Here is a 27102-nt window from a genome sequence, read left to right on the forward strand (position 1 = left end):
CGGTAGCAAAAATGGAAAGGCACGTTACTATTTTAATGGTCTAAATTGAAAGAGGTGGATACGCAGTGAGATCTTGGTGTCCTCATGCATCAATTGTTGAAAGTAAGCACGTAGGTACAGCAGGTACGTTGGCACAAGGATGGGAGTATAGGAATAGTGTTGTTTTACTGCAATTGTATAGGGTGTTGGTGAGACCACATCTGGAGTAGTGTGTGCAGTTTTGGTGCCCTTATCTGAGGAAGGATGTTCTTGCTATGGAGGAAGTGCAGCGAATATTTACCAGACTGATTTCTGAGATTGCAGGACTGACATATGAGGAGAGACCAAGTGGTTAGGATCATATTCATTGGAGTTTAGAAGAGTGAGAGAGGATCTCATAGAAACGTAGAACATTCAAACAAGATTAGACGGGGTACAATCAGAAAGAATGTTCCCGATGGTGAGGGGAGTCCAGAACTCGGGGTCATAGTTTTAGGATAAGGGGTAAACCTTTTAGGTCTGAGGTGAGGAAAGATTTCTTTCCCCAGAGTGTGGTGAATCTGTGGAATTCACTTCCACAGAAAATAGTTGAGGCCAGAACAAAGAACAGTACAGCAGAGTATCAGGCCCTTCAGACCTCCAAGCCTACGCCGACCACGTGGCCGATCTAGACCAACCGCTTATATTCAAGAAAGAATTAAATATAGGTCTTGGGGCTAAAGGGATCAAGGAATATGGGGGAAGGCGGGTTCAGGGTGTTAAATTTGATGATTATCCAAAGGGCTGAATCTTCTATGTATGTTTCTATGTATGTAAGTGCAGCAGATACCTGGGAACACCAGCACATGCAAGCTCCCCCCCCCGTACCCCGCATCCTGACTTGGAATTACATCACTGTTCCTTCACTGATAATGGATGAATATTCTGGAACTCCCTCCGCAACAGTACTGTGGGTGCACCTACACCACATGAACTGGAGTGGTTCAAGAAGGTGGCTCACCACCACCTTCTTGGGGCAATTACGTATGGGTAATAAATGCTGATCTAGACAGCGATGCCCACATCCCAAGAAGGAATAAAATATGTACACCTCTAAATACATAAACCAAACATGTACATGAAAGATTATCCAGGGAAAGGCAGGAACGTGGGGTTGAAGTTACAATCAGATCAGCCATAATCGTATTGAATGGCAGAGCAGGCTCAAGGGACCGAGTGGCCTACTCCTGCTCCTAGTTCGTATGTTTGTACGTATGTTGTTAGAGCACAACTAATTAGCAAGACAATTTTATATGTGTGTGTACGTACACACACGAAACATTAGGAATTGGGATGCAAAGAAAAAATAGATTCACCAGAATTCTCAAACAGCACCTTAATATTCAAACTTCCCAATTCCTATATCTCTTTATTAATGTGACATGTCTCTTTGTGCAACATATTCTGAAAATCATATAAGGCCTCCATGAGTTGACATACATTTTCTAGTGAATTTGTACTAGACACACTAGCCTACAGGCAAATTATCTTGAGACAGCCCATGGAGTGCCACCCCTAGGGTGGTGCAGACAGAATGCACTCAAGCAATTTTCCTGAAAATTTGAACTAGAGTAAATGAACATCTAGACGGGCTTCGGCACAATTCAAGTATAATGTACATTCACCCCTCTCCACCCCTTAATCACACCTAGCCCCACCCCCCCCCGAAAAAGCTGACAAAAAAAATAAACAAAACATTGTTGCGTTTCTCTGAAATTATTCAACAGTGGCTTCTACAGCAACATGAACATTTTATTAACTTTTAATCACTGCAAGTGTCAGCACATGCCAAGATTTGAAGCTCCGACTATAGAAGCGTAGAAAATAGGAGGAGGCCAATTGATCCGTAGAGCCTATTGAATATGCCCATGGCTGATCCTCTAACTCAACATCACTCTCCCGTGCTCTCCCCATACCCCTTAATGCCATTAAAATCTAAAAATGTATCTATCCCGTTTCCAAATCTGACAGAATTTTATATATTTCAATATGATCCTCTCTCATCCTTCAAATTTCCAGTGAATTCAGGCCCAGTTGACTCAATCTCTTCACATTCGACAATCCTGACATCCCAGGAATCAGTCCGGTGACCTTTTGCTGCAGTACCTTTGCTGCAAGTATATCCTTTCTTAGATAAGCGGACCAAAACTGTACACAACGGTCCAGGTGTGGTCTCACCAAGGCTCTGTAGGAAGACACTCTTGCTCCTGTACTGTAGAAACCAACTATTTTCTAATAGGTAAAAGATAGCTATTTAGCGTAAATATTAAGCCCCAGTCTTTAAATACCCATTTTACATTCACTCATAACCTCAGGCCATCTCAAAACATAGAGACATAAAACAGCATAATTCCATTATAGATTAAAACAGCACTTTTACTGAGCTAACAAATACATTTGCAAGACAGTTTGACACTATACTTGTGCTGTACCATTTATCAGATCAAGGACATAGCAACACCATAGCAACAGCATAGTAATATGAAGGCACCATTGTTCACAATACAGATAACAGCTAAGTCAGCAGAAGACCAGTTTAAGCTGGTCGTGATAACAGCATAGAATTGCATTCCATAACATGCACAAGTATTTAGACATGAAACATTTAAAACTAATGTTGCACATTGAAGATTGACAGCTAACCGTCAAATCAAACTCATTTGATTCTAACCCAAACCAACGAGGATTACATGTAGATAGATGGCTAAAGACGGATTTAATTCCTATAACCGTGAGGGTCCGTACGGCCATCTTTATTCATGAATCATCTTTACTTTGATCTAAACTATTCGCTGTCTCTGTACTTTCGTTTTTCCACTCTAACTCTTGAAGTAAATGCAAGCTGTTTTGCCGTCAGCAAGAAACCATTTCTGTATTATTTTGAAAGTTAAATTGTGTCCAAGTTGCTTCTCTTCAAGTCCTTTTTGCTAGCCGGACTTATTAGAGAATAAGATTTAAATGACTCTCAATTGTAATCACGATTCTTATTTGCACCCAAGAAGTTTTAACTCAAATTTCTACTGAATTTTAGTGTTCGCAAGTGCCACTAAATCCGCATGGTAGATCTCTACATGTACTCATGTCCTCTTGGAATGAAGGCCAACATACCATTTGTCCTCCTAATTGCTTGCTGTACCTGCATGTCTGCTTTCAGCGACTGGTGCGTGCACTAGGATACCCAGGTCCCTTTGTACGTCAACAGTCCTCCCCCCACCCCCACTTAATGCTTTTGGCATTTTTTACATTACTGAAGGAGACACAGAACAGTCCATGGGGCAATATATTTGAGTGTACTGTTTGACAACCATTTTGTTTCATATCTCATTATTCACATAAACCAGAGAGGATACTGGAGTTAAATTGTCAGAAGTTCCAAAATGGTTCATCATGTTGTAACATTATAAACCATGTTCAAGGTCAACTAAATACATGTTCTGCCTATCTACTGAATTTATCTGTAAGGTCTCTATATGTATGCACAAAGGTGTCTGAAATAAGTAATCTGTAATATGTATATATGGCACAGACAATATATGCACCTTAAGGGGTCGTAGAGCACAGCAAAACTTCAACCAACAACTTCTCTCAGCTGTTTCCAGGTGTCTGTCTCTTCTTTTAAGATTTCGCAACTTTTCCTGTAGTTTCTGTAAAGCTCTTCGGTCCCCTGCAGACAGTGGGCGGCCATCTATGCACTGTTGGAAGATTCAATGAGCATTACCGAGCACTGTTCAGGTAACCATTTTCTCTGACGCAAACAAATATTCAAGCATATCTACATTTTGTGAATCAGGATATGCTTTACATACATTACACCAACTTGTCTTTTTGGCATCCAACTAAGTACTGGGAAGATCAAAGTCATTGGAGGGGGATTGTCTGCTCCCATTTTCATCGAGGGATTTTGGTGACGGGAGTGGAAATTCCTGCAGAGGGACCAAACAATGTTTCATGCCAACATAAAGTTGTGACACAATTGGTCCCTCTCCCACTGCCAGTAATGCAACAGTAATCGTGACGATCAATATTGTAAACCCCATCTCAGGGCTGAAAATGCACCCCGCCATTACATAATGCAATCACATTAGCGTGAGGGGTACACCAACCTAAATTACGACCGGTCTCCCAAGTTGTGCATCTGGCGAGCGGAACCCAGCAAAGTTCACATGAATACATCACTCACGGGAGGTGGTGGGTAGGTGAGGGGGGGGTGGGGGGGGGGGGGGGGGGGGGGGCAAAGTTCCGCGCCGGGGAGGGCAGCGAAGTTCCGCGCCGGGGATGGCAGCTAAGTTCCACGCAGGGGAGGGCAGCGAAGTTCCGCGCCGGGGAGGGCAGCGAAGTTCCGCGCCGGGGAGGGCAGCGAAGTTCAGCACCGGGGAGGGCACCGAACTTTCATGCCAGGGAGGGTAGCGAAGTTTCACGCCGGGGAGGCTAGTGGATTTCTGCGGCGGGGAGGGCAGTGAAGTTCCGCGCCGGGGAGGGCAGCGAACATTCATGCCGGGGAGGGTAGCAAAGTTCCGTGCCGGGGACGGTAGTGGAGTTCTAAGGTTGCACATCAGGGAGGCGGGGTTCCGTTAGGCAGGGTTACGCTCACGGGCGAAGGGTGGGGTTCCAAGTGGAAGGAGGTGGTGTAGGTGTGCAGAGGGTCTGCATGGGGGAGGGAACGAGTTCTGCGTGGGGGGGGATTCTGCATGGAGCATGGTGTTGTGGGGTTGGGGTGGGGGAGGATTGCCTTCAGTTTTAACTTCATTATATCAGGGTACCTCTCTAAAAAAACTAAGTTGCTGGAGGGGTGGGCTCCAACATTACATCATCAGCGGACAGTGCTGTTGCCGCTTCAACGTTATTTTCCATCCAGCTACGACGTTCTGGCGAAAAGTAGGAAAATTCAATACCTGCCACAAACTCCTCTCTCCCCAGCCACAAATTCCATCGGCTTGCCACCAACTCTGTCCTTCTTCCTGACAACTACCCGAGGCTGAAGCAAACTCTTTTCACCCTTCATGACATATTTGACCCCAAAATGAGCTCCTGAGATATCTAGGCAATCACCAAGATTGCCTGCTCCTAGCTTTGTAACATTGCATGATCCTAGCCTGCCATAGTTCATCTGCTGCTGAAACTCTCAACCAAGCATTTACTATCTTTAGTCTTGAATATTGCAAGGTACTCCTGACTGACATCTCTCATTCTACCCTCATGACTTGAGGTCATCCAAAACTTTAATACCCATATCCTAACTTACATTAACTCTATTCATGCAACACTCCTATGGTTGCTGACCTACATTACCTAGTACCTCCATGGCTTTGTTCTCCCTTGCTCTAATCTCCTCAGTGCCACAACCCTCTGAAAGGTCTAAACCTGGCCCCTTGAGCATCCCCGATTTTAAACGCTCCACACCATTGGCAGCTGTACTTCAGCTATTTGGGGCAAAAGCTCTGGAATTCCCTCCCTATACCTCCCCACTTCGCTTTCCTCCTTTAGGACGCTCCTTCAATCTTACGTCTTTGACCAAGTTTTTGCTCACGTGCCCTAGTATCTCCTTATGTGGCTTGGTGTCATATTTTATTTGATAATGCTCATCTGAAAAGCTGTGCGACATTTTACAACAACAATTACAAGTCATTGCTGTTGAAGTGTAATTAAATGTTTAATTAAAAGGTTTGTTAAAGTTCACTGGCTTTATGATTGGAAAAGTAATTCAGATGGAATATTTTTCTAGCATTTCTGGAGATTTAATTTTTTCACAGCCACAAAGCATTTGCATCAGTTGGATATGTGAAAATTACACTGACAAAATCTACTATAAACCTGGTTAAGAATTCCTAGAATTCTAAAATTGTACAAATTATGGGTGAATTACAAAGATGTAGTTGTCAGATTCATACTAACCTTATCCCTTCAGGAATAAAACTGACAAATATATTATTACATTTCATGCACACACTTGATTTAGAGTCGAGATATTCAGCAGGTCAGCAGCAGAGTTAATGTTTGAGTCAAATATGAATCTTCTTCAGGCTTCTGAAGAGTCATGTTTGAAACATTAACTCTGAATTTCTCGCCACCGAAGTTGCCAGACCGGCTGAGTATCTCCAACTTCCACAGTATTGTGCTTTTATTACACTCCAGATATTCCTGGTTACACACCTCTTGTATCTTATATGCTTACATTGTGCCTGAATTATTCAATGGACTACATTCTGCAGTGAAGAATGAAGGCTACAAAAGAGTAACAAATATCTGTCCAGTAAATAATAAGCAGTTTACTACCATGAGTGCGAGAATCGTGTTTTGTCTGTAATATCTGTACAATAAAAAGGAAGCAATTCGGATTAGATCGGGTGGGAGGCAGCTTGGTGGAGCATAAATGCCATCATAGATTAGTTGAGTCAAATGATCTGTTTCTGAGCGAGGAATTCTATGTAGAAATAAACCAACAAAAACTTCAATTCAGCTATTTATTCCTTTACCAAAGTGGGTCATATTTAACAGTTAAAATGCTACAAGGCACGGTGGTTAGCACTGCTGCCTCACAGCACCAGGGACCCGGGTTCAATTCCAACCTCAGGTATCTGTCTGAGTGGAGTTTGCACTTTCTCCCCATGACTGCAGGTTTCCTCCCAGTGCTCCGGTTTCCTCTCACAGTCCAAAGATGTGCAGCTTAGGTGGGGTATGGGAATCGTGCAGGCAGGTGGGCCAAGGTAAGGTGCTCTTTCAGAGGGTTGGTGCAGACTCGGTGGGCCAAATGGCCTCCTTCTGCACTGTAGGAATTCTATGAATTCTAATTCTATGATAAACATAGCATTCCAAATGACTGAAATTAAATTTTCATCTTTTGCATGCACGCTTTTGCAATTCTTTTTTGAATACTTTGGAAGAGGAGGTGAGAAACAAATTGCTAAGCATTTTGATTCTGCAGTGGTTGAATTTACAGAGCAACAGTTATAGTTATGGTTTGAATTGTGACTTCAATTTTTTTTTTTCAGTACACTATGCTTCCCCACATTTGCAGGCTGGTTAACTTTACCCAGTTAACTCCCAACTTCTATGCTTTTTCCTCCTTCTGAACTTGGCCAGGCTTGCCTTCTCTTGAAAAAAATAGACTTTGCAGCATTTGCCAGACCTGACTGTCTACATCTGTGCTTTAAATTTCAACCATTTACAACACAAAAATAACCAGAGGTGCGAGCTGGTTTGGATAGGAAATCGCTTTATGTCAAATAAAAGTTATCTTGAGATGTGGGTGACACTGATAAGTCAATATTTCATTGGCCAGCCTCGATGTCTTGAGGGCGTTAAGAGGTAACAACGTTTTGTGTGACTGGAGTCACTTGGCCAAGTATGTGGCAAGTTCCTCCCTGAAAAACATCAAGAAACCAACTAGGTGTTTACAATCGCCATCTGATTTTGTATAATTTGCTGATGTCGGTCTTCAAAGCTCACATTTTATTCAATTTAACCATACGATTTGCAATTCCGGATTTTGAGGTCAATCAGGACCGTGACCACCAAATTATTTAGAAACTAATTTTATCAAAGCTTAACTAATTAGTATTTTGATTATATAGCAAACCATTGCTTTTTTAAAAACGTGAATAAATCAATGCTTCAAAACACATTTAAAATTAACATAACGTATCTGTTGATGATTCAAAGATCCTGAAACCTATTGACATGTAAATGTTTGTACCCGACCTTGGATTTAATCCTCTCCATTTGCTGTTCCACTTCTTCAAGGTCTTCAGTATTTTGCAATCGTTCATAAACCACGCTCCTTGTACCTCTTATCAGATTCAATGGTAATGCGGACATACCATAAGCCTTGAAGAAAAAAAGTATACAGAATGTGAAGTCAAACCAGAAGAGAAAGATCATTGCCAACAGAAAGCTTCATCGGTAAATTTATTTTGCTACAACTGGAAGTGAACTAATTAAGCCAGAAAACTCATGTGGCGAGTCAAATACAATATCCTCCCGTTCTTAAATAAACCTAAGAGTTACACTACTTACAGCAGAATAGTTTGATTTGATATCCACGTTCAGCAGAGTAGAACACTAGACCAGATTGTGGATTTAAGATTATGAAAAGCACAAATAATGCATCAGCATGCTAAATAATCACAAGGGCATTATTTACCGTTTAAAAAGGCTGCATTTAAGTCGGGTTTTCTAGCAGTAAACCATAATCATCAAGTGGTGAAGGATGTGATTTACGGATTTCCACAACAGATCAGGGTTACTTAAAATATATTTTGAATAGATATTTATTAGTTTGCAGATTCAAACACACACATCAGCACCACCAAAAGGCTCAAAAAAGCATCCATACCTAACATCAGAGTAGGCAACTGGATTAGAGAGCACTCCCCCACCCCCACCCATAAACACAGTGCCAACCCACCTCCTGAAAATTAGATACTTCCTGTCAGATGCAGGCAGATTCAGGCACATGTAATATTCCTAATGATGCACAGCAGGAGGCGAATGCTATAAATTTTAAAATAAACATTTATTTTGGTTTGAAACTACTTGTAAATTACCATTCTGCCTTCCTTGTCTAATTATCTTCCAAGGAATTTTCTATAAAGCCACATCCGGCCAAGGACTTGGTGGGTTTCCCATCTTGCATTCCCCGTATAAGTGCTGCAATCTCAAGGCTCATGAAGCCTCCCTTTATGCCCAATATAGAAGGGCAGTCTGAGGATGAAAATTGAATCCTATTAAAAATGAGAAATAATGCACGCTTCCATAATGCACGCTGACCACCGCACAGTCCTTGTGGAGACAAAGTCCTGACTTCACATTGAAGATACCTTCCATTGTGTTGTGTGGCACTACCACCGAGACAAATGGGATAGGCTTCGAACAGATCTAGAAACTCAACTGGGCATCCATGAGGTGCTGTGGGCCATCAGCAGCAGCAGAATTGTATTCAAACATAATCTGCAACCTTATGGCCAGGCCTCTCCGCCACTCTACCATTACCACCAAGCCAGGGGATCAACTCTGGTTTAATGAAGAGTGCAGGACAGCATGCCAGGAGCAACATCAGACATACAGAAAAATTAGGTTTCAACCTGGTGAAGCTACAGCACACAACTACTTGTGTGCCAAACAGCATAAGCAGCCAGTAATAGACAGAGATACGTGATCCCACAACCAACTGATCAGATCTAAGCTCTGCAGTCCTGCCACATCCATCTGTGAATGGTGGTGGACAATTAAACAACTCACTGGAAGAGGAGACTCCACAAATAGCCCCATCCTCAATGATGGAGGAGCCCAGCACATATGTGCAAAAGACAAGCCTGAAGCATTTGGCACTTCTGGCTGAAGATTGTTGCGAGTGGATGATCCATCTCGGTCTCCTCCTGAGATCCACAGCATTACAGATGTCAGTCTTCAGCCAATACGATTCACTCCACGTGATATCAAGAAACGGCTGAAGGCACTGGATACTGCAAAAGCTATGGGCCCTGACAATATCCCCGCAATAGTCCTGAATTCTTGTGCTCCGGAACTTGCCGCAGCCCTAGCCAAGCTGATCCAGTACAGCTACAACACTGGCATCTATCTGGCAATGTGGAAAATTGCCCAGGTGTGTCCTGTACACAAGAAACAGGACAACTCCAACCAAGCCAATTACCGCTCTATCAGCCTACTCTCCATCATCAGCAAAGTGATCGAAGGAGTCATCAACAATGCTAACAAGTGGCACTTACTCAGTAATAACCTGCTCACGGACACTCCGTTTGAGGGTCACTCATTTCTTGACCTCATTACAGCCTTGATTCAAATATGGACAAATGAGCTGAATTTCAGAGGTGAGGTGAGAGTGAATGCCCTTGAATCAAGGCAGCTTTTGACCAAATATGGCATCAAGGAACCCTAGCTAAACTGGAGTCAATGTGAATCAGGGGGAAAACTGCCCGCTGGTTGGAGTCATACCTGGCACAACGGAAGATGGTTGTGGTGGTTGGAGGTCAATCATTGCAGCTCCAGGGCATCACTGCAGGAGTTCCTCAGGGTAATGTCCTGCGTCTTTAATTGTCTTTAATTTAATCATCTTTAACTGCTTCATCAATGACCTCCCTTCCAACATAAGGTCAGAAGTGGGGATGTTTCTGGATGACTGCACAATGTTTCGCACCATTCGCGACTCCTCAGATAATGAAGCAGCCCATGGCCAAATGCAGCAAGATCTGGACAATATCCAGGCTTGGCTGACAAGTGGCAAGTTACATTTGTGTCACACAAATGCCAGGCAATGACCTTCTCTTACAAGAGAAGATCTAACCATGACATTCAAAGGCACTACCATTACTGAATCCCCAACAATCAACATCCTGGGGGTTACCATTGATCAGTAACTGAACTGGACTAGCTATATCAATACTGTGGCTACCAAGGCAGGTCAAAGACTAGGAATCCTACAGCGCGGAACTCACTGTTTAACCCACCAAAGCTTGTCCACAATCTACACTTCCTAACCCCTTAAAGCCTGTCTACCATCTACAAAGCACACGTCATGAGTGTAATAGAATACTCTCCACTTGCCTGAATGAGTGCAGCTCCAACAACATGCAAGAAGCTCGACACCATCCAGGACAAAGCAGCCCATTTGATTGCTCCTCCTTCCACAAACATTCAAACCCTCCACTACCGATGAACAGTGGCAGCCATGTGTACCATCTACAAGGCGCATTGCAGTAATTTGCCAAGATTCCTTAGGCAGCACCTTCCAAACCCATGACCACTACCATCTAGAAGAACAAGAGCAGCGGATACCTCGGAACCTCATCACCTAAAGATTTCCCTCCAAATCACTCACCACACTGACTTGGAAATATATCACCATTCTTTCACTGTCGCTGGAGCAAAATCCTGAACACCCTGCCTAACAGCACAGTACCTGCATCTCAGGGACTGCAACGGTTCAAGAAGGAAACTCACCACCCCCTTCTGAAGGGCAACTAGGGATGGGCAAAAAATGCTGGTATAACCAGCAGTGCCCACATCCTGTAAATTGTTTTTTTTTTTTTAAATCCCAATTTATACTTAAAAATTCAGCCCTTGTACAAAATGCAGATGGAAGCCACATGGAACATTAATGGGTGGTGAGATTTTAGCAAAAACTGGATTCATTTGGAACAATCCCTGCTGGTTATAAAATATATTCCAAATATTTTTCAGTTCATACTTTTGTGACAGTAGAAAAGGCATGGTACAATTCTCGACTCAAAATAGAAAATAGGCCTCAGATGAAAGAATTGAGGAAATCAAAATGGCAAATTAAATCCAACTGATATTGCAGTTCACTCTGAGCCAAAACCAGTAGCAAAACTGTAATTTTCCATTCAAAGAGCTTCATTCATGGAGGATGCATTCATTTGGAATGAATGAAGGTCTTTTTTGAATATCATAGAATCATAGAATTTACAATGCAGGAGGCCGCCATTCGGCCCATTGAGACTGCACCGGCCCTTGGAAAGAGCACCCTCCCAAGCCCACACCTCCACCCTATCCCAGTAACCCCACCCAACACTAAGGACAATTTATCATGGCCAATCCACCTAACCTACACATCTTTGGCCTGTGGGAGGAAACCGGAGCACCCGGAGGAAACCCACACAGACACGGGGAGGATGTGCAGACTCCGCACAGTGACCCAAGACAAGAATCGAACCTGGGTCCCTAGAGCTGGGAAGCAATTGTGCTAACCACTGTGCTACCGTGGGTCTTAAACAATTGTAATAGCTGCGATTCGAATAAAACTTGATTAAAAGATAGCTATTGAACAGATGCTGCAAATGCTCCAAAATACGTGACAATAGATTTAGTCTGTTCCTGTGCCAGTATCACATGAGGCAGACAAAGCACATATTTGTTTGTTCCCTTGGCTAGTTTTTCCTGGAAAAAGATGTCAGCCTGTTGCCAGAGGCTGTAGCCTGAGGGCGCAGTGACTGTGGCGGCTGCCTCTTGAGGGACCAAGAATGAGCGCTCACACCCCAGAGGGTGGAATCCTCACTTGGGCAGAATACATCAAGCAGCCATATAGTAAGCATGTAAGGACTTGGAATGTGTTCCAAGGCAGCCTAGTGCTGCAAAACCTTCTGTACCAAGTTTCTCTTTATTAATAAATACCTTCTTGTTTCTAGCAAAGTCTAGTCTTTTGACAACGTCAGAACATATTGACATAGAGGTGGACCAATTGGATGGTCTACAGCCTACCTGTGAGTACCCCATTAAATTCAAGTTTGGAGAAGAGGATTAACTCACACGAGTGCCTGTTTTTGGGTGAATAGACTCAAAGAGAGCTGGTGAGGTAGTGTCAAATCCTGAGGGGCAGACAAAATAATGAACCCGATCTGGCCGGCGAGTGGTTTGGAAATATATAGAAAATTAAAATGGAGATTATCCTTCAGGAGCTAAAGAGAAACTAAAAGAAAGGACAGGAGTATCTGAAGTAAAATATGCCCAGCTGGAAGACAGCTGTGGTCCAAATTTAAAAAGAAGAAATGGAAGGCAGAGATTGCTGTAGTTAAACCTGTTCAGATTATAAAAGGAGAAAAAGGGGAAGAAAAGCCTCAAGGAGCCATTGCAGGTCTCCCGATCTGAACCAAACCTGCAAGTGTTCGGGAGAGAGATCCCTGCACGGAGGGACATCCAGCAGAGAAGTTATGAGTTTTGGGGAGAAGAGAAGTCCCCAACCTGTTTTAAAAAAAAAAAGATGTTAAAACGTTTTTGAATGCCTCACGGCGCCAAGGACCTGGGTTTGTTCCTGGCCCCGGGTCACTGTCCTTGTGGTGTTTGCACATTCCCCCCGTGTCTGGTGGGTCTTGTCCCCACAACCCAAAGATGTCCAGGGTAGGTGAACTAGCCAGACTAAATTGCCCCTTAATTGGAAAAATTTATCTTTCAATCAATATCATAAATATCATAACACCTGGTCATCGTCACATTGTTGTTTGTGGCAATTTGCTGTGCACAAACTGGCTTCTGTTTCCTACATTACAACAGTGAATGCCTTTCATTGGCTTTAAAGTGCTTTGAGACATCAGGTGGTCATGAGACGTACTATATAAATGCAAGTCTTTCTATTCCTCCACCCTGAAAGTCAGTTACCATCATGAACTGAGGAGGCATCATTCTCCTCTTGCAGAGTTGGAATGTTGCATGGCGTCAGGCAGATTGCTGGGCGGCGTGGTGGTGAAGGGTGTGTGTGCGTGGGGAGTTGGGGGGTGGGGGGGAAATCAGGTGGGATGGCAGCGGGTCTTTCGTCTTTGGGGAAGATGATGGATGGCCCTCCTCTGCTGAGGCCGAATGAGGCCATGGAGTGGCCCTGATGTTTTTAAACAGATATTTTTAGCCAGACACGGAAATACCATCAGGTAAACCCTGGAGACCTTACTGTGGGTTTGGTGGGGGGAGGGTACTCTTGATCAGGTACTTTATGGCCCACCACCATCATCCAGTTTGTTGGGAAATATGGATGATCCATCTGTTTTTATTCTGCTCAGAAATCTGCTTAACAGTATGAGGTCCAATGGCACTAATGAAATTCTGACAATTTTTAGAATTATCCAAGTTACTTTGGTCATTACACTGGGATACTTTGGAAGGTAGCCTAAGTGTGGTCTTAAAAATGTAACATACTGGATCATTCCATCACTCACTGTTAATAAATACCCCATCACGTCACAATTGCAGAATGGTTACAACACGTGAAGGGCCATCCGGCCCGCTGTGTCTGTGCTGGCTCTCCGAAGGAGCAACCCACCTCGTGCTACACCCCTGCCTTCTCCCCATAGTTCTGCACATTCTTCCTTTTTATATAACCCAATTCCCACTTAAGTGCCTCAATTGAACCTGCCTCCACCACACTCTCAGGCAGCGCCTTTCAGATCTCAACACACTGTAAAAAAACGTTATTCCTCACATTACCATTGGTTCTGTTTCCTCATGGGCTCTTCTGTTTTCGATCCTTCCACACATTTTCCCTGTCAACTTTGTTCAGACCCCTCATGGTTTTGAATACCTCTATCAAATCTTCTCGCAGCCTTCTCTTTTCCAAGGAACAGTTCCAAACTTCTTTCATCTATTCCCGAAACGGAAGTTCCTTATCCCTGGAAACATTCTCATGAACCTTTTCTGCACTCTCACTGATGCCTTCGCATCCTGTGTAAAGTGTGGCACCCAGAACAGGATACAATATTCCAGTTGAGGCTGAATCAATGATTTTTATAAGTTTAACATAATATATTTGCTGTGATACGCTTTGTCCCTATTAATAAAGCCTGGGATGCTGTATGCTTTAACTATTCTCAACACCCAGACTTCTCTGCTCCTGCACCCCTTTAGAACTGTATCCTTTATTTTACATCATCTCTCTACACTCTTGATTCTTCCTGCCAAAATTAATCACTTCCCTCTTCGCTGCATTAAATTTCATTTGCCACCTGTCAGTTTATTCCACTAATTTATATATGCTCTTCTGAAGTTCTAACCTAGCCTCCTCACAGTTCATTCTGCTTCCAAGTTTTGTATCATGTAAATTTTGAATTGCGCCCTGTGCACCAAGGTCTATGTTTAGGAAGGGCAAGGATCACGGCGTCTGGGAAACTCCACTGCAAACCTTCCTCCAGTCCCCAAAACATCCATTAACCACTATTCTCTGCTTTCTGTCATTCTGCTAATTTCATATCTATGTTGCTACTGTCCCTTTTATTCCATGAATAATAACATTGCCCAGCAAAGCATAACCCTCATCAACGCTTTCTTCAAAACACTCCTGCATATTAATTAAACACAATTTGCCCTTTACAAATCTGTGCTGGCTTTCTTTAATTAACCTGCATTTATCCAAGTCTCGAAATTTGTCCTGAATTATTGAATGCAGAAGTTCCCTCACCACTGTTATTAAACTGACTTGACCTGCAGTTGCTGGGCTTTCTTTACACCCTTGAGTAAACAAAGGTGCAATGTTAACAATTCGCCGCTTCTCTGGCACCATTTCTGAGTCTAAGGAAGGCTGAAAGATTATGGCCAGTGCCTCTGCAATTTCCACTCTTACTTCCCTGGTTCTCGTTCCTAAGTATGGACAGTCGATTTATTTTAAACTCTTCAAGTGTCTGAATTGCCTCCTCTTTCACCATGATATGTGCAACATCTCGTTCCCTGGTAAGTGTTAGAAATTAGAGCTGGTTTAAATAATTGTTATTTGTAATGTGGGTACTAGAAATAAGATAGCAGTTTAAGCTTAATGTGTGTTTCTCCATTTGTGTGCTAATAAAGGTTTAAAACTTCACAGCTTCATATTTAGCAAAGGTGTCTGCATATCTATAGGTTTTAGTTTCACTTTAAACTTGCCTGTAATTAAGGGGTGAAGATGTAAAAAAACAAAACTGAGCTATTGCTTTGCAATCAGAGGCCCACACTGAAAAGTTGACACATTTGAGTTTAGTTGGAACCAGGGGCGAAATTCTCCGGTATCGGCGCGATGTCCGCCGACTGACGCCCAAAACGGCACAAATCAGTTGGGTATCGCACCGCCCCAAAGGTACGGAATGCTCCGTATTTTGGGGGGCTGAGCCCCAACCTTAAGGGGCTAGGCCCGCGGCGGACTAATTTCCGCCCCGCCAGCTGGCGGAAAAGGCCTTTGGTGCCCCGCCAGCTGGTGCGGAAATGACATCTCCGGGTGGCGCATGCGCAGGAGCGTTAGCGGCCGCTGACGGCATTCCCGTGCATACGCAGTGGAGGAAGTCTCTTCCACTTCCGCCATGGTGGAGACTGCGGCGAAGGTGGAAGGAAATGAGTGCCCCCACGGCACAGGCCCGCCCGTGGATCGGTGGGCCCCATCGCGGGCCAGGCCACCGTGGGGGCACCCCCCGGGGCCAGATCGCCCCGCGCAGGACCCCGGAGCCCGCCCACGCCGCCTTGTCCCGCCGGTAAGGTAGGTGGTTTAATCTACGCCGGCGGGACAGGCATTTTAGCAGCGGGATTTCGGCCCATCCGGGCCGGAGAATCACGGGGGGGGCCCGCCAACCGGCGCGGCGCGATTCCCACCCCCGCCGAATATCCGGTGCCGGAGAATTCGGCAACTGGTGGGGGCGGCCAGCCCCGCCGATTCTCCGGCCCGGCGGGAGTCGGAGAATCTTGCCCCAGGTAACTGAGAAAGCAGCTTTCACAGAAATTGTCAGTACAGACTGGACAATAGAGAAAGGGCAGAAAGCAAGTCCCAGAAGCTAAAGATCAGAGAATCCCAGGAAGACTGAAGTCAAAGGGGCAAAGAACCTAATTCTGAACACTAAAGTTAATAGAGCAGAGAGAGGCTTCCAATGAAAGACTGAATTGCAAGGTGCAAACCTGATTAAGTAGGCTAGGGAGAAGCAAGACATCTGAAGGAATCCTAAGGCTAGTGACACTTTAATGCAGCATGTGAAGCAATGATGTGCTGTCGGCATGGCTGGGTACCTGAGAGATTGTGTGGAAGCTTGAATGCGCATGGCAATCTAAGGCAGAGGAATACTGGAAGGGGAGGTTTAAATCTTGAAGTGCATCCTTGGCGAAGGCATGTGTGAGTCAAGATTTCAAAGTGTGGTGATTGGAAACCCTTGTTGGAAATCATTGTATGGAAGTTAAGAGTTCCAGTGAGATGAGTTGACTCAGTGTGACAAGCATCTGGGGGGATTTGATGTGAAATCCACACAAGTTGTTTTGGGTGGCATCTGTCACTTAGTTTCAGAGTGTGGTGTGTCTGAACGCATTTCACCTATTGGTTTATATGGACTGTGAACTTACTGAGAACATTGGGTTATAAGATAGATGTTGTCACTTGTGGAATCAGTTTACAACTGCATTTATCCGTAAAGGTATAGTGAAGGAGAGTATTATAGTTAATCTTTCCTTTAAGAGAAAGTGGGAAGAAGAGCTGGGTGGGGAGCTGGAGGCTGGATTATGGGAGGAGGCCCTGAGGCGAATCAATGCATCCTCGTCATGTGTTAGGCTCAGCCTGATACAATTTAAGGTGGTCCACAGGGCACACATGACTGTGGCGCGGATGAGCAGGTTCTTTGAGGGGGTGGAGGATAGTTGTGTGCACTGTGTGGAAGGTCCTGCGAACCATGTCAATGTGTTTTGGGCATTTCCAAGGCTGAAGGGTTTCTGGCAGGGATTTGCTGACGTCATATCAGAGGTCTTAAAAGTCAGGGTGGTGCCGAGTCCGGAGGTGGCGATCTTTGGTGTGTCGGAAGACCAGGCAGCCCAGGGTGTGAGAGAGGCCGATGTCCTCACCTTTCCCTTCCTGGTGGCCCGGAGACGGATCCTACTAGGATGGAGGGACTCGGAGCCCCCGAAGTTGGGGGTATGGGCTAGCGACATGGCGGGGTTTCTCAGACTCGAGAAAATTAAATTTGCCTTGAGGGGTACATTACAGGGATTTGCTCGGAGCCGTTCATCAACTTATTTGAGAAAAATTAAGCTGTCAACAGGAGGGGGGGGGGGGAGGGGGGGGGGGGGGGGAGAAGAGGGGAGGGAGGGGAGGCATGGGGGAGACGAGTAAGCGCAGGAGAACCAACGGAGGGGGGGCTGGGGAATGTATCACTGTTTATGTAAGCCATGTTGACTGGGGTTTGTGCTCGGGGGGGTTTGTTGGGTATATTGTTGTGTTTTTGTTCTTGTTTAAATTTTATGTTTAAAACTGTTAAAATTATAAATGCCTCAATAAAAAAAATTCTTTAAAAAAAAATCTTTCCTTCAATACATTTTTAAATCTTTTGGTAAAAGTTGATCGGAAGTCCTATGAATCTGTTCATCCATATCTCTTGAACAAAAAATAAAAGTTCCAGTCCATTGAGCTGGGTTTCAATTCTGGAACCAGACTGCCCAGTAGCAACATCCGCTGGGATCGTAACAAAACATAGATGCAAAGTATTAATTTAATGCCTCAGCCGTGATCCCTGCTTCCAGGCATAAATCCCCTTTTTAGTCTCTAATCAGCCCCACTCCATTTTTGTATTATTTAAATGCTGACAGAAGACTTTTGGATTCCCTTTTATATTAATTGCTAGTCTCTTTGAATATTGTCTAAGCCTTCTACATTCAGCCTGGTTGTATTATGTTAAAAGCATACTTTTTCTTCTTTACCTTAATCTAGATCTTCTTTTGTTATCCAGGAAACTCTGGATTTGTTTGCCCTGTCTTTCCATTTCTGTGCCTGAACTATCTCTTTTTTAACACATTGTTCAACTACAGTTTTGTTCATTCCCAGTGGGTCAGAATGGAGGAGTGTTTGTTCAGGGGGTCGGGATTGAAAGCACGAGCAACAGCGCCGCTCCCGATAGCTCCGGGGAAATACTCAGGGAGTCCGGTAATAATAGCTTCATTGAAAATCTGGAGGCAGTTTCGCCAACACTTCGGGTTGGGGGCAGGGTCAAGGGAAATGCTGATTCGGGGGAACCATAGATTTGAGCCAGGGAGGTGGGATGGAAATTTCCGGAAATGGGAAGAGAAGGGGATTAAGACGCTAAAAGATTTGTTTCTTAGGGGTCGGTTTGCAGGATTGAAGGAGCTGGAAGCGAAGTATGGGCTGGAGCAGGGAGAAATGTTTAGATACATGCAGGTTCGAGGTTTTGCCAGAAAGGAGATACAGAGCTTCCCGGAGGAACCGGCCTCCACATTGCTGGAGGAGGTGCTGACAACAGGGGGACTGGAGAAGGGGGTAGTGTCAGCAGTGTACGGAGCTATTTTGGAAGAGGATAAGGCACCACTGGAAGGGATCAAAGCAAAATGGGAGGAAGAGTTAGGAGAGGTCATAGAGTATTATTATTAGAGGAGGGGGTCTGGTGTGAGGTGCTCCGGAGAGTGAATGCCTCCACCTCGTGCGCGAGGTTGGAGCTGATACAGCTGAAGGTGGTATACAGCGCACACCTCACGAGGGCGAGGATGAGCCAATTCTTTAAAGGAGTAGAAGATGTGTGTGAACATTGCGCCTGGGGGGGGGGGGGTGGGGGGGGGGGGCGCCCTGCTAACCAATGTTTTGGTCCTGTCCAAAGCTAGAGGATTACTGGAAGGAGGTTTTTAGGGTAATTTCCAAGGTGGTGTATGTGAAACTGGACCCGGGTCCCAGAGAGGCCATATTCGGGGTGTCCGACCCGCCAGGGTTGGAAACGGGTGCGTAGGCAGATATCGTAGCCTTCGCCTCGTTGATCGCCCGGAGGCGGATCCTGTTCGGATGGAGAGCAGCATCTCCACCCTGTGACCTGGCGTGGTGGGGGGACCTGTTGGAATTCTTGACTGAGGGGAAGGACGGAGGGGTTCTACAAGTCATGGGCATTATTTATTATGAACTTTCAAGAATTGGATAACATCGAACATTAGTTGGGGCTGATGAGTGGGAGGGTTTGGGGGGGGGGGAGGAAGAGAGAAGAGTTGGGTTGTGTGTATTAAGGGTGACTATAGGTAATCCCGGATTCCTTTTTGTCATTTGTTTATGTAAACATGCGGGCGAATGTTTGGGGGTTGGTGGGAGGATGAGATCGTTGTTATTGTTATGGGGATTGACATATTTGTTGCTGATTATTATTTATTGGTGGTGGGTGTAAATTTGGGAGAAAATGTGAAAAAGGAGAATAAAAATATATTTTAAAAAAACTACAGTTTTGTTCGCCAACCATCGATTTCAATTGATGAGGCCAGATCCATAAAATGCATCTCATTACTCCCTCTCTTTAGTTCTGAAGAGTCACACGGACTGGAGCTTATCCAGAATTTTCTGTTTCTATTTCATTCCCAACCCACTGAAGTTAGCTTTCCCCAGTTAATATTCTTACTCTGGATAGTTCTTTTTGCTTTTGCTTTGTCATCCTAAACCTTATGAAATTATCACTGCCTCCTAAATGTTCCCCTACTGACATTTGATCAACTTGACTATATTAATCCCAGTCTATATCTGGATAATTAAGGTCACCCATAATGACTGCTCTATAATTCTTGAACGTCTATGTAACTTGCTTGAAAATTTCTTACTCCACATCTTTCCCACTGGTTGCTCGTCTCTTGACTGCACCGAGCGATGCAATTGCAACCGATTTTGTTCCTTGGCTCTTGTCCAATAGACTCTGTCATTGACCTCTCTGGTACATCCTTCCTCTCCAGGACTGCAATGTTATTTTTAGTTCATGCCAAATCTCCCCCTTTCCTATCTTTACAGAACAGCTTGTGTCCAGGAATATTTAATGCCCAGTCCCGTCTTTTTTTGAGCCAGACCTCAGACATAGCCACAAAATCATATTCCCACATGGCAATCTGTACTCACCAATCTTATTCACTGCATGCTGTGCATTCACATACATGTACAGTAATGCTAATTTACAGTTTTTTTTAAAAAACTTTCTCCCATACTCTATACCTACCTATTAACTTATTATTGCCTATTAGTCCTTTCCTACCTAATATGGATCCTTCTCTAGAATGGTCTTGCATTCCACCTTAATGCACATTATGCCTTTTTTTGCTTCTGTATTCAGGTGCTCACCGTGCCCCACAAATTGAGTTTAAACCCTCCCTAACCGCATTAGTGAACCTTCCCACAAGGACCCTTGTCCCAGTCTTGGCAAAGTGCAACCTGGTCCCAATGCCCAAGAACCTGAAGCTCACCCCTCCTACACCATGCTTCAACCAATGCATTGACTTTTGCTATCTTCCTATTTCTACTCTCACCAGAGAGTCCCAGAGAGTACTACCTTTGAAATCCTACTTTGTAACTTTACCTTTCTAGCTACTTGATGCCTGACCTTTTCTATGTCGTTGGTAAGAACGTGAGCAACAACTTCTGTCTCACTCCCATCCCCCTATAGAATACCTGAGGAAGGAGCAGCGCTCCGAAAGCTAGTGATATCGAAACAAACTTGTTGGACTTTAACCTGGTGTTGTAAGACTTCTTCCTGTGCTTACCCCAGTCCAACGCCGGCATCTCCACATCATAGAATATTAAAGACAGAAATGGGCCATGAGTCTTTGGAACTCTCTTCCCCAGAGAGCGCTGCAGGCAGTTACTGATTTTTTTTAAGGCAGGAGTAATCTACTCCCTTGTTAGTCAAGGATCTAAGGTTACTGGGGGTAGACAGGAATGTGGGGTGAGGGGGGGGGGGGGGGGTCACATCAGATCAAACATGACTTTACTGATTGGCAGATCAGACCCAAGGGGTCAAATGGCCCACCCCTGCTCCTAATTTATATGTTTCCAATATTCTGCACTCTCTCTATGATATCCTTTACTCTTGCATCAGGGAGGCAACACACCATGTGAGTCACGATTACAGTTATGAAATGCCAATCTATCTTCTTGACTATGTAATCGCTTATAGCAACCGCATTTCTACACGTTGCTGTCCCTACCTGTACAGTTCATTGTTGCCACAGTCTGGATACCCTTCTTCCGGATATCATCACTCCCAGCGGTCTCCAATGCTGAGTATCGGTTTGAGACTGGCACACGCATTGATTCCTCCAGTATTTTCTGCCTCTTCCTGATGGCCACCCCCCTACAATCTTGAATTCTTACTGCCTGTGGGGTGGTCACCTCTTGGGAGTGTACAATTCGGGATACCCTCATCCTCCCTGATGCTCCACAGTGGCCCCAGCTGTCCCTCAAGTTTGGAAAGCTTGAGCTCAAGCAGCTGGGGACATGTCTTTCACCTGTGGTTACCCAAGACATGTGAAGTGTCCTGATGTTCTCACATGGCATAGGAATTGCTACTAATAGATTACAGATGTCCATCCATGATGTTTCTGTTGCAAATGTGCATTATTTAATATTTATTCAAATCTTCTGTTTATTTCAAATAAACTTGTCTGTGCAATATGGTAAAACAGATTGCAATATCCAGAAGAAATTACTGAGGAATTAGCATACATTCTGTTTTTGGACCATCTGCTGCAAATCTATAATTACCTTCAAATAATCTGATTGTTGTTGAAGCAGGTATGTAACAATGCAGAAAAGATCTTCAAACAGACTTACCTATTTCAGAGAATGGCAGGGCTCTTACTGAATCCAACCCGGCTACTATTAAGTTTCCAGTATGATGATTTGCCTATTGCTCTGTCCCGGTCCATAATGTTGTTCATGAGTGACTACATTTATTAACTGGTGCAATACAAGCAGTGGGATTTGAGAATAAGCAATAGTAATTAAAAAGGATTCTCTTCGTTATAATACTGCAACACACAGGAATCCACTGGGGCACATTCTTCCCTTTATCTAACCAGTTGTTGCTTTCCCACACACTTTTGGACCAATCCATCTCTATCCAAGATTAACAACAGCACAATCCCAAAGAGATGCACACGTTTTGCCTATTCCTATAACTTTGCTGTGGCTGTGCACTTTGACAGTGCTTGCAATAGTCCATCATCTGGAATCGGCAAACCTTCCGGACCGTGCTCCCTAGCGTTCTTGGAGCAACTGTTTCAACTCCTTGACTGCAGGGTAATGAGTTGAGCTCCAATATTGTAATGAATTTTCTGACATCTTACTGAACAACTGCCCTCAGTTGAGTAAGGGTCATTGTTACACGAGGTCCCTCCTCCTAACCGGAGGACATTGCTGTCTGATGCTCCTGAACCTCCTTTTTCTGCATTTTCCAGCGATAGAACTATTTCAATGGCTTTTTTCAAATCCAGGTTGGGTTCTGTCAATAATTTTTTTGGGTTGTCATGTTGTTTATTCTGCATACCAATCTGTTGTGCAACATTTTGTTTAGGGATAGTCCGAATTCACAATGTTCTGCCAATTTTCGTAATCTAGTTAAATATTCAGTGACAGGTTCCCCCAAGGCACTCCCTGCTGTGTTAAAGCCATATTTCTGGAGTATAATAGAGGGCTTCATGGTGGTTTCTTCCCAGTCTATTAACTCGTTAAAAGTCTTTGTTAGGGGCATCGGGATAGGTCAGACTTTTTATTACACCAAATGTCAGGACCCCATATGCTGTCAGTAAGATCACTTTCTGTTTCTCATCTGCCTCGATATTGTTAGCCCGGTTAAAGCATGTACTCTGTATATTGGGCCCAATCTTCTCCACTTAATCATAGGGTTCATGTTTACCGAAGAGAGGCATTTTTCTTTCTTACTGGAGAAGCTGCTTGTTTTCAACAATGAAGGTTCCTTGGCTAAAAAAACTTGTTTACTCCTTGTTGCCAAAGTAATAATCTCGCCAGTCTTCCAGCACCATACCCTTTTATTTACTAACAGAAAAGGCCACAGCAGCAGCTTACCTGAAGGGGGAGGGTGAACAGCCAGAGGTCGTAGTACACATAGGTACTAATGACATAGGCAGGAAGAGTGATGAGGTCCTGCAGAAGGATTTCAGGGAGTTAGGCAATAAGCCAAGAAATAGGACCTCTCGGCTTGTAATCTCAGGATTACTCCCTGTGCCACATGCCAGTGAGGCTAGAAACAGGAGGATAGTGCAGCTAAACATGCGGCTAAATCAGTAGTGCAGGAGGGAGGGTTTCAGATTTCTGGACATATTGGGATCTCTTCCAGGGCAGGTGCGATCTGTAAAAGGATGGGTGCATCTGAACTTGAGGGGCACCATTACCCTGGCTGGGAGGTTTGCTAGGGTCACGTGGGAGGATTTAAACTAATATGGCAGGGGGTAGGAACCAGAGCGTTAGCTTAGAAGGTGTCATAACTTAAGGGGAAATAGAGAACAAAAATAATAGACCAGTGTGATGCAAGAGCTCGAGGAGAATCAGTGGGCATAGGTGAGTGCAATGGCCATCACTAAGGAGAAAGTTTTGGGGAAACTGAAAGGTCTGAAGGTGGAGCAAAAAAGGTGACAAGTGTGAGAAGGGAAATGGTCAATGCAGGACTAAAGGTATTGTACCTTAATGCACGCAGTATACGGAACAAGGTAAATGAGCTTGTTGCGCACATTGAAATTGGTCGGTGCAATGTTGTGGGCACAGAGATGTGGCTGCAAGTGGATCAGTGCTGGGATCTCAATATACAAGGACAAGGATATGTGTCCTATCAAAAGGACAGGCAGATGGTCAAAGGGGACGGGGTTGCATTGTTAGTAAGCAATTAAGTTAAATTGATAGCAAGGAGCGATATAGAATCAGAAGGCATAGAATCTCTGTGGGTAGAGTTGAGGAATTGCAAAGGTAAAAAGACCCTGATGGGAGTTACGTACAGACCCCGGGCAGTAGTCAGGATGTGGGGCAGAATCAGGAGATAGAGAAAGCATGTAAAAAAGGCAATATCAGAATAATCATGGGTGACTTCAATATGCACATGGACTGGGAAAATCAGGTTGGTAGTGGATCCCAAGAAAAGGAATTTGTGGAATGTTTAAGAGATGGTTTTTTGAAACAGTAATAAGTAAAAAGCAATAAGGGAGAGAAGATTAAATGAGTGTAAGTTAGCGAGTAATATAAAAGATAGGAAGAGTTTCTTTCAATATATAAAAGGTAAGAGAGAGGCAAAAATAGACATTGGACCACTGGAAAACATGGCTGGAGAAGCAATGGCAGACAAAGGAGAAGTAATGGCAGAAAAACTGAATAGTTGCTTTGCATCAGTCTTCACGGTGAAAGACACCAGTGTGATGCAAGAGCTCGGGGAGAATCAGGGGGCAGAGGTGAGTGCAATGGCCATCACTAAGGAGAAAGTTTTGGGGAAATTGAAAGGTCTAAAGGTGGATAAGTCACCAGGACCGGATGGACTACACCCCAGGGTCCTAAAAGAGATAGCTGAAGAGATTGTGGAGGCATTGATGGTGATCTTTCAGGAATCACTGGAGGCAAAAGGTCCCAGAGGACTGGAAAGTTGCTAATGTAACACCACTGTTTAAGAAGGGAGGGAGGCGGAAGACGGGAAATTATAGGCCAGTTAGCCTGACTTCGGTCATTGGTAAGATTTTAGAGTCTGTTATTAAAGATGAGATCACAAAGTACTTGGAAGTGCATGATAAAATAGGACTGAGTCAGCACTGCTTTGTCAAAGAGAGGTTGTGTCTGACAAATATGATAGAGTTCTTTGAGGAGGTAACAAGGAAATTAGACAAAGGAAAACAGTGGACATGATTTATTTAGATTTCCAGAAGGCCTTCGAAAAGGTGCCGCATAGGAGACTGTTAAATAAGTTAAAAGCCCATGGTGTTACGGGTAAGATTCTGGCATGGATAGAGGATTGGCTGACTGGCAGAAGGCAGAGAATGGGGATAAAGGGGTATTTTTCAGGATGGCAGCTGGTGACTAGTGGTGTGCCTCAGGGGTCTGTGCTGGGATCACAACTTTTCACAATATACATTAATGATCTGGAAGATCATCTGCTAAGTTTGCAGATGACACAAAGATCTGTAGAGGGACAAGTAGTATTGAGGAAGCAAGGGGGCTGCAGAAGGATTTGGACAAGCTAGGAGAGGGGGCAGTGAAGTGGCAAATTAAATACAATGTGGAAAGGTGTGAGATTATGCACTATGGAAGGAGGAATTTAGGCATAGGCTATTTTCTAAATGGGGAAATGCTTAGGAAATCAGAAGCACAAAGGAACTTGGGAGTCCTTGTTCACGATTCTCTTAAGGTTAACGTGGAGGTTCAGTCGGCAGTTACGGCGGCAAATGGAATGTTAGCATTCATGTCAAGAGGGCTGGAATACAAGACCAGGGTGGTACTTCTGAGGCTGTATAAGGCTCTGGTCAGACCCCATTTGGAGTATTGGGAGCAGTTTTGGGCCCCGTATCTAAGGAAGGGTGTGCTGGCCTTGGAAAGGGTCCAGAGGAGGTTCACAAGAATGATCCCTGGAATGAAGAACTTGGCGTATGAGGAACGGTTGAGGACTCTGGGTCTGTACTGTCGGAGCTTAGAAGGATGAGGGGGGATCTTATTGAAACTTACAGGATACTGTAAGGCCTGCATAGAGTGGACATGGAGAAGATGTTTCCACTTGTAGGAAAAACTAGAACCAGAGGACACCAGGACACCATCTCAGACTAAAGGCACGATCATTTAAAACAGAGATGAGGAGGAGTTTCTTCAGCGAGAGGGTGGTGCGCCTGTGGAACTCTTTGCCGCAGCAGGTTGTGGAGGCCAAATCACTGAGTGTCTTTAAGACAGAGATAGATAGGTTCTTGATTAATAAGGGGATCAGGGTTTATGGGGAGAAGGCAGGAGAATGGGGATGAGAAAATATCAGCCATGATTGAATGGCGGAGCAGACTCGATTGGCCGAGTGGCCAAATTCTGCTCCTATGTCTTACGGTCTTAAAGCGTTCAAGTCCAAACCAGGGGACTGACAGAATTTCAGCCTGGGTTGAAGCCACAGGTTATAAATTCCTGCTGTTTACTTCCTATTGGGTGAGCTCCCCCCCGTTCAATAGGAAAGTTCATACTCCAGGAGATCCAAAGGGAGATCTATTATGTCCTTCGTGGCCGCTATAACAAGCGATAACCTGAAATATAGATGATTGACCTCCAATAACATCTTCCTTTGTGCTAGGAATGCTCCAACCAGTGGATAGTTCCCCCCCCCCCCCCCATTCTTACTGCCATCTATTTTGCCAGAATCCTTTGATGTCAGACTCAGTGAAATGTTGCCTTGATGTCAAAGGCAGTCAATCTCATCTCACCCATATAATTCAGTTCTTTTGTTCATCTTTGGACCAAGGCTGTAATGAAGTCTGGAGCTGAGCCATCCTGGTGGAACAGAAACTGAGCATTGATTTGTATATTTATCCTATCCTCTGACTTCCTTTTCAGAATCAAAGAGCAGAAGCACTGAAATTCATAATACTTGGCTCAGCGAAGAAACACAATGCAGGAATAATATGCAGTACACAGTCGCAGAATAGTGGAATCTGTGACCCCAATCTTGGGACAGTGCTCATAAGCTGCAGCTTCTTTTGTTGGAACTGAGTGAACATTCTGTTCACCAAATAATTTTTGAACACAGTTATAAAATAATTACGTGAATTTCAAAAATGTGAGTGTCTAGCACCCACATTTATTAACAAGGTATCCTCCGCAATAGCAAAATCGAATTTAAGACAATATAATGCTTTCTGTTTAAGCCAAAG

The 27102-nt window shown here is 44.3% G+C and overlaps 1 protein-coding gene and 1 long non-coding RNA gene across 3 annotated transcripts in view; one reads left to right on the forward strand and one right to left on the reverse strand.

Moving 5' to 3' along the window:
• Positions 1-27102, reverse strand: part of LOC140410355 (lysosomal cobalamin transport escort protein LMBD1-like) — a 250632-nt gene that overhangs the window by 65526 nt on the left and 158004 nt on the right. For both annotated transcript variants that reach the window (XM_072498372.1, XM_072498373.1), the window contains 2 exons: positions 7717-7842; positions 3558-3710 (listed from right to left, as the gene is read on the reverse strand). In XM_072498372.1, the coding sequence (XP_072354473.1) occupies positions 3558-3710; positions 7717-7842 (279 nt within the window). The remainder of the gene's footprint in view (positions 1-3557; positions 3711-7716; positions 7843-27102) is intronic.
• Positions 1-27102, forward strand: part of LOC140410356 (uncharacterized) — a 112839-nt gene that overhangs the window by 36917 nt on the left and 48820 nt on the right. The gene's annotated exons all lie outside the window — the stretch shown is intronic.

Source organism: Scyliorhinus torazame, chromosome 4 (assembly GCF_047496885.1).
Source record: "Scyliorhinus torazame isolate Kashiwa2021f chromosome 4, sScyTor2.1, whole genome shotgun sequence".
In the NCBI taxonomy this organism is placed as follows: domain Eukaryota; kingdom Metazoa; phylum Chordata; class Chondrichthyes; order Carcharhiniformes; family Scyliorhinidae; genus Scyliorhinus; species Scyliorhinus torazame.